The following is an 8291-nucleotide window of genomic DNA, read 5'->3' on the forward strand; positions in this document are numbered from 1 at the left end:
TTTTCTACCCCAGATGGTGGAAACTCCACAATTTATTTTTTACTGGAATATTATTTTACTATTTTATTAAATCATTTTATTGGGGGTTCTTACAGCTCTTATAACAATCCACACATCAACTGAATCAAGCACACTTGTACATAGGTTGCCATCATCATTTCTTGGTATCAGCTCCTCTTTTTTTCTCCTCCCTCCTCCCAACCTCATGAACCCTTGGTAATTTATAAATTATTTTTATTTTCATATTGTACACCGTCTACTGTCTCCCTTCATCCTCATTTCTGTTGTTTCCCCCCCTGGGCGGTGGCCGGGGCAGCGGGGGCAGGTTTTAGGTCGATCGTTGCAATCGGTTCCACAAACCTTGTAAAGCCCCTTGAATTTAGACCTGGCTCAGCATGGACAAACCTTGAACACCCGATGCCAAGTGACAGACAGAAGCCAGACAGAAACAAGCCTATGTTCTGTGACTCCTTGCCCACGAAGCATCCAGACTGTGAGACTCTCTAAAGGCAGGCAATCGATTGGTGCTTGCCTAGGGTTTGGGGACAGGAGTGACAGGTAATGGCTAGATGATACCATGTTTCTTTTAGGAGCGATGAAAAAGTTATGAAATTGTGAGGATGCTTGCACATTATCTGTGACTAGACGGACAACCGTTCGATCACGCCCTTTGAATGTTGAATTGCCCACGATGTGAACTCTCTCAATAAAACTGCTATAAAGAAGGGCAGGGCATGCTGTGGCTGGGAGGGCAGGGGGGGTGTCACGTGCTATCGAGTTGGTTCGACTCGCAGTGACCGGATCACAGTGGAATCAAACACGGCTCAGCCCGGCACCATCCTCACAACACCTCTTACGCTTGAGCCCATTGATGTAGCCACCAAAGCCATCCATCTTATTGAGCGTCTCCCTTTTTTGAAAAACAACGCCCGCACTTTAGAGGCTTCTAAAGTTGTTGTTCTTCTGTGATGTTCTTCTCCAGGGATGTCCGAACAAGACCAAACTGTCCAAAAGGTGTGAGATAACGTCTGACCATCCTTGCCTCTGTGGAGCACTCTGGCTGCACTTCTTCCATCTGCTTGTTTTTTGGAAGTCCGTGGCGCTTTCAGCCCTCTCCACCAGCATCGTAAGCCACACACACCGGTGTCCTTGGCCAGGGACCTCTCTCTCCTGGTGACATGGCCAGTGCATGAGGCCAAGTCTCGCCATCCTCGCCTCTGAAGACCATCCTGACTGTACTTTGCCTCCTTAGGCCGTCCTTATTCAATGCCCTCCTTCCACATTCATCCGAGGTGATGGAAATTACATGGCTTGGGGCCAGGTGCACCGTAGTCCTCAAAGTGACCTCCTTGTCGTTCAACATTTCAAAGGAGTCTTGTGCAGCAGATTTACCTGAAGCACGGAGTCACTTGTTCCATTGCCTGCTGCGTCCATGAGCACTGATCATGGATCCAAGCAAGATGACATCTGAGACCACTTCAGTCTTGTCTCCGTTTATCGTGATGTTAAGGAGCCCAAATTGCGTAGTGGTTATGCCCTGGGCTGTGATCCTCTGGATCAACAGTTTGAAACCCCCCCGCCATTCTGTGTGAGAAAGATGAGGTTTTCTACTCCCACAGAGTTACAGTCTCGGAAACTCACAGGAGCAGCGCGACCCTGTTCTAAAAGGTTGCTATGGGTCAGTACCAACTGGAAGGTAGTGAGTTTTCATTGTGATGTCAACTGACTTGCTGAGGCCTGGAAGACCACGTGGGGCAGTTCTGTCCCGTCCCATGGGGTTAAGAAGGGCCAGAATGAGCCCACTAAACGACAGCATCAAATGAAAGTGCTCCACCTTGCTATGATCTCGTGAAACAGTGTCCTTTGCCACTTTGTCTGCCCCGGCCGTTCGCCTGGAAAGCTGGCAGCTCTCTGGCCCATGTCCCCATAACTCACTACCCAGCGGAATTTAGAAGAATGAGGCGTACATGGCACATGCGTACCGAGATGGCTGTTATAATTTGTGAATAGCGTGTGTGAGAGAGACTGGCTATACACTCTTTCAGTATGTTTGTGAATCCCAGAAACTGAAGAAATACGAAGAAGAACCCAACAACAGGATTGGGGGAAGACTCATTAACCACCTGAAGGAAGCAGGTGACACAACCTTGCTTACTGAACGTGCAGAAGGTTTGAAGCATCTATTGACGAAGATCAATGGCCACAGCCTTTAGTATGGATTCAAGTTGAAATCTGGAAAGATTCTATGGGCTAATTGTTGAATGATGCAGGAAGTGTCGTGAGAAGATGCCAAGAATAGAGTCAATGTACAAAGAAAACCCCTTTCGACAGTCCAGCATTTCAGGAGGTAGCATATGAGCAAGAACCAACAGTGCTGAAGGGAGAAGTTCAAGCTGCACTGGAAGCATTAGCTGAAATCAAGGCTCCAGGAACCGATGGAATGCCCACTGAAGTGTTTCAACAAGCTGACGAATCTCTGGAAGCACTCACTGAGCCAAGAAAATCGGAAGACAGCTACCTGGCCAACTGACCGGAAGAGATCCATATTGGTACTCATTCCAAAGAAAGGTGACTCCATGGAATGCTCCCACTGTTGAACAATAGGATTGATACCCACACAAGTAAAACACACAGCTATAGCAGTGGGCAAGTCCAGTTCAATACAAGCCCATGGGTTGGATGTAAGCCAAGGCTTCTGGAGGGTTCTCTTGAGTCCTGTAGCTTCAGAAACTGGCAAACCAGAAACAGCAGGACCACAGGCTGGTGGATAAATAGCTGAGCCAATCAAAGCTCGGCCATCTGAGGATGGTTCCTGGGATTGACTGGTGATATAACAGAATGTCCAAGAACCAGATGCAGCAGTGGGGCTGAGGTAGCATCTGAGCACTACCAAGCCATACCGAGTTGGCCACGCCCCAAATAAAGCCTACCTTGATTGTATCAAGGCTGTGACTCAATTAAGGAGGTGCGACTGACATAACTTAATTCCTCCCACAACTGCTTGGCTGCTTCACAGAAGAGCCCATCATGGACTTGACCACACTGTGCTTGATGATACCCTGGGAGAATCCACGAATCACCCACGTTGACATGGAGCCATCACAATGAACACAGCACTGGACATTAAACAAAGACCTGAAAAGAGTCAACACCTTCGAACTGTGGTGCTGGAGAAGACTATTGAAAGTACCAGACACTGCGGAAAGGACAAACGAGTTTGTCCTGGAAGAAGTCCAGCCAGAGGGCTCCTGAGAGCCGAGGATGGTAAGCCTTCCTCTCACGGACGTGGTGTCCGGAGAGACTGGTCCCTGGAGAAGGACAGCATGCTTAGTAAAGTGGAGGGACAGTGAAAAAGAGGAAGCCCCTCAATGAGATGGATGGACACGGAGGCTGCAACTATGGGTTCAAGCACAGGGACTAGTGTGAGGATGGAGCAGGACCCAGCAGTTGTGCACAGGACAGCCGACATGGGTTGGCACTGACTCTATACAGCAACATCACAGAATCCATCAGTACTGCTCTCACTCCTGCCATCTATCAGTTTGTCCTCAGATTTTTTTTTTTTATTAATCATTTTATTGGGGGGGATCTTACAAATCTTATGACCATCTATCACTCAATCCTATTACACACATTTGTCCAGATGTTGCCATCAACATTTCCAAAACATTTTCTTTCTACGTGAGCCCTTGGTATCAGCTCCTCTTTCCCCCCTCCTACCCCACCTCCCAACCCTCACACTCTCGGGAATCCTTGATCAATTTATATATTATTGTTGTTATTTTGTGTCTTACACTGTCCGTTGTCTCCCTGAATTTTTCTTTAAAAACGAATGTGTTATTTCTTGTTTTGTACCCAAGAACATCTTTTCTTATCCCTCTGAGAATTCCGATCACAGTTTCTTTGATGTTTTCTTCTCCACACAGAGTCCATGTTTCCTCTAAGTTTTTACAGGTTTGTTTATTTTTCACTTGAAAGGTTGGATCCTGTCAGAACATTTTCTTGAGCTGTCTGATCATCTGCCACCAACCTAGTTGGAAGCTGGTAGTGGATGCGTGGGGCCTGGCTCTAAGGAACCCTCAGAGGTGCGATTAGAAATCTCGAATGTCACAATCCCTTTCCCTTGGTCAGACATGTTGCCAGTGACTCCCTTTTGATGTCCTGCCTGGAGGGCAAAGGCGTGGAGGTCACCCTTTTCTGAGCACAGTGAAGAGGGGGTGATGTTACCTCGGCACCAGGTACGTTGATGTTTAGTTAGCCTTCCTACTTTCAGTCCAGCATCCCTACCCAGCTATGGTCCTGAGATGGTTTCATATCAACTTGAAGATGCATGAAACTGTGGGCGTGGAACCCAACCTGTCACTCAGGTCACAGACTGATGGAGCTTCCTTGGGGCTGTGGTCTTCTCATCAGGGAGGCCCTGGGAACCTCCCTCTCCCTCTTCCCCTTCCCCTTCCTGCCTGCTGGGATTGGGTCGCTGCCCCTGAGAGTTGCCAGAGCCCTGACGTGTTTCCATTTACCTCGGATCGACAGGACTCTGCACACACCAGCGGTGATCTTCCCGCATGTCACAGTGCTGCACATGGCTGCGGGAATTTGAAGAGGGACCTATGGACTAGTGTCAGACGTATGGACTGGAGTTGAACTGGGATAGAACACTTTCTTTATTATTATTATTATGAAAAGATCATTTTATTGGCGGCTCTGACAACCCTTATTACAATCCATACAGCAATTGTATCAGACATATTTGTACATATATTACCATCGTTCTTCTCTAGACAGTTACTTTCCATTGAGTCCTTGGGATCAGCTCCTCTCCCCCAACCGCCCCCGCCCCCAGCCCCCCAAGGAACACTTTCTTGAGATGTGATTACTTCCTGACATCCAGGTCTGTCTTAGACATGGATGAACGTCACTGGATTTGTCTCTCTAGTCAACCCGGTCTCACACACCAAGCATGCTGACTGCATCCCATCTCTGACACTTTGTTTTGCCTTCTTTAGAGATCAGTGGTCTACAACCTGAATGTGGACCGGGAGTTAATCTCTTTTGTTCTGTAGAGGAATAAAGAAATATGGGGCTCCGGCTCCATCCTCCCAGCTTTAGCCTCTTCACCCCTACTTCCAAAGATGCCAAGTGCTGGCAATTCCTGGACATTCTTGGTTTATGATGGAGTCCTGGTGGCATGGTGGTGAAGGGCTGATAAGTGGTTCGAACCCACCACTGCACCACGTGAGAAGTATGAGACAGTCTGTAAAGACTGACTGCCTTGGACCCTGTGCGGCAGATCGACTGTCATATTGGTCTCTAGGGGTGGGGACGGACTCAGTGACAATAGGTCTTGCTTGTTTGTTTTGGTTGCTACTGGTGCTTGGCCCTTTATGCCAAAACCTTTCTATTCGGTTTCTGATCTCCTCAGTCATTGGCCACCCCCTTCCAGACAGCCCAAGCATTTCACTAGAAGTTCCTCTCCATTGTCCCCACCCTTACAGAGGCATCATCTCTTTACCGGCATCTTAAATGAGCCCTGAGAAAGGAGCAAATGTAGATGTGTGTGTGGTGTTCACCTGTCCTCGTTACCTAGATGCTAAAGCCTCTATACTTCCCGTGTCTTCTGAGCTTGTCCAGAAGAAGACCAGATAGACACAGTGCCAGACCATGGAGAACTGATTCAGAGCCACTCTGAGTTAGTTAATTGTGCCAGCCTGGCCGATAATCACATGTGGGGCTAATTGAAAGGTGGAGGGATAAATGGGTGGTGAGCCTCACCTTTCTAGTTCTCGGGTCTCTTGCTTTGTGATGGTTGCACCAGGGTGCAGCTGCCTTAGCTGTTCCCTGCTTCAGCTTGCAAGATTGACTTCCTACAAGACATCCCCAAGGAGAAGCCACATGGACCTATCCCGATGCAGCCCTGGGTGCTGGAGCAGCCGTGTGGAGACCCCTGCTAGTGCTGAGATGCTTGTTCGTTCACTGACTCAGCTTTCCTCCTGCAGTCGGCGTCATTGCCTCTGTTTTGTGAGGTGGAGGACTTTGTGGACTGGTGTTGGGCATGGGTTAATGTTGGACTTGTGGGCTTGGGCAGTATTGGGTTGGGATGTTTTCATGATGCACACTTTCTTTACATAAAACTCTCTTATACATGAGTTGCTGTGGATTTGTTTCTCTAAGTACCTAGACTAATACACACTCCCACCAGCCATCTCCTCTGCGGTCAATGAGAAGGCTTGGTCAACGCCTCCATCATTTACTGAGCCCTCGATGGTGCCTCACCTCTGAAGACAGGCAGCCAGACTGACACGATTCCCCTCTGTGAGACAGGACGCTGTCCAGCACACGCTACGAGGAAAGAGGATTCTTGAGGAGGTGCTGGAGAGGACAGCAGAAGGCCCACCTCATATCCAGAGCCCAGCATCAACCTGGACACTTCCCAAGAAGGAGGGGGTCTCGCTTCAAAGTAGAGATAGAGGGGATGTGAACGCCTTCACCTTGAACTCCACAGAAGCCTGATACTCGGGACCTTTGTAGGAGGGACTGGCTACTCTAGCCCCCCAGGACACCGGAGTGAAGAAGCAAGTGTCAGCCACCAGCCACTGATGTCTATAATTTGTGGGGTGTCAATGGGGCCGGCGAAGGGCGTGCTCCACCTCAGACGCAGGAAATAGGTGTAAGCTATCTGTTGAAATCAAAAACACCAAGCCAAACACCACCATGGAGCCAAATATGACTCACACCAGCCCTGCAGGACAGGGTAGACGGCCTTCCCATGGCAGCAATCTCCCCACCCTCCATATAATTACGTTTTCTAATTGTGGCAAAAATGTACACCACGAAACAGTCCCCAGTGTAACAACTTCTGCATGTGGAATCCAGTGGGATTGGGTATAGCTTTTGTGTTGTTCAGCCACTAATGAGATCCTTTCCAAATTGTTCCACCACCGTCAACACACACTCAACGCCCCCTAAGTAATAACTCTTCTCCTTCACTCGTGGAAACCACTGGTTACGTTTGGCTTCTTCCTTTCTTTCTTTAAAAAGTAGTTTTCTTCATATAGCGTTCACATCTCCTACACGTCCATAGTTAAAAGAGTTGCATGCACATCATCACAATCCATTTCAATGCTCCCTCCGGCATTCATTGTTTGCTCCCCAAATCCTTTCACCCTCCCCTCCCCCGCCCCACGTCCTCGATCAACCATCGCCTCAGTTATCGACTCGAGGCATCTACTCCTTCTGTGCTTCACAAACTGGGAAACCCAACGGCAACAATACGAAACCACAACAAGACAGTAAGAAAGAAATAATAATCATATAAAGACAAAAATAAGGAGTAAGAAAGAAAAGGCCGCCATCCATATTTTAAAATCCAGAGAAGAAATTTTTGTTATGGAACAAGTGAGAAATAACTAAGAAATATATAAACCAAGTTCAGGTTGGGTTGAGAGGGAGGCCAACTGACCAAGCATATTATACCATGGCTTGAGCCACCATCATCCAGTTGACCATCCTCTCTGTCTGACAGTAAGGCTGTCCGAGTCCCTGCCTGTGGCCAGAGGGGGTCTGCATGGCAGCACCCTTCACAGAAGCAGAGTGACATGTCTCTCTCCAGGGGAGTGACTGATGGGCTCAAGAGACTGGCCCTTTGGTTAGCAGCCAAGCGCTTCACCACTGCCCCACTGGGGCTCAGTAAGCCTTCTGTAGGGAGTATAAAGGCAAGAATATGTTCCTGTGTGTTGTGTCATCCCCATGCACTTCCGCTTCTAAAGCATGTCAGTGATAAAATGCTTCTCCCCACGGTTGCAGAAGGTGCCAGGACCCCGCTGGCCCCGGGCACCCCCCCAGCAGACCCAGCCCTCACCTGTGGATGATGTGGTATCTCTGTAAGTACTCCAGAGCCAGGGCCAGCTCGCAGATGTAGAGCTTCACGGCTCCCTCAGTGAAATGAACGTTCTGCTGCAGGTGGTATCGCAGGTCTCCCCCGAGCAGCAGGTCCACCACCATGAACATGTCCTCCTCATCCTGGAACGAGTACCTGGGGGCACAGCGGGACAGAGGGACAGAGCATTAGGGACACAGGCACCTCTGACAGCTTCAAGACCAAGGCCTCTATTTTATGGGACAGAGAAAAGCGGTGATGTGGCTTAGGCCACCACGAGCTACTGATAGAGTATTTGTTCTGTTTTATATGAAAGTGCTTCGGGTATTTGGACTTGCAGTTGCTAGTACAGTGAACCCTCGCCACTTCGCGCTTCGACTTCCGCGGCTTCACTCTATCGCGGTTTTTGCGTAAC

The 8291-nt window shown here is 48.8% G+C and overlaps 1 protein-coding gene across 1 annotated transcript in view; it reads right to left on the reverse strand.

Annotated features, from left to right (window-relative positions):
• Positions 1–8291, reverse strand: part of STK32B (serine/threonine kinase 32B) — a 223911-nt gene that overhangs the window by 122342 nt on the left and 93278 nt on the right. The window contains exon 2 of the mRNA XM_004715131.2: positions 7859–8032. Within this exon, the coding sequence (XP_004715188.1) occupies positions 7859–8032 (174 nt within the window). The remainder of the gene's footprint in view (positions 1–7858; positions 8033–8291) is intronic.

The sequence above is a fragment of the Echinops telfairi genome, unplaced genomic scaffold (assembly GCF_000313985.2).
Source record: "Echinops telfairi isolate 266 unplaced genomic scaffold, ASM31398v2 ScPeMD7_28;HRSCAF=97, whole genome shotgun sequence".
NCBI lineage: Eukaryota > Metazoa > Chordata > Mammalia > Afrosoricida > Tenrecidae > Echinops > Echinops telfairi.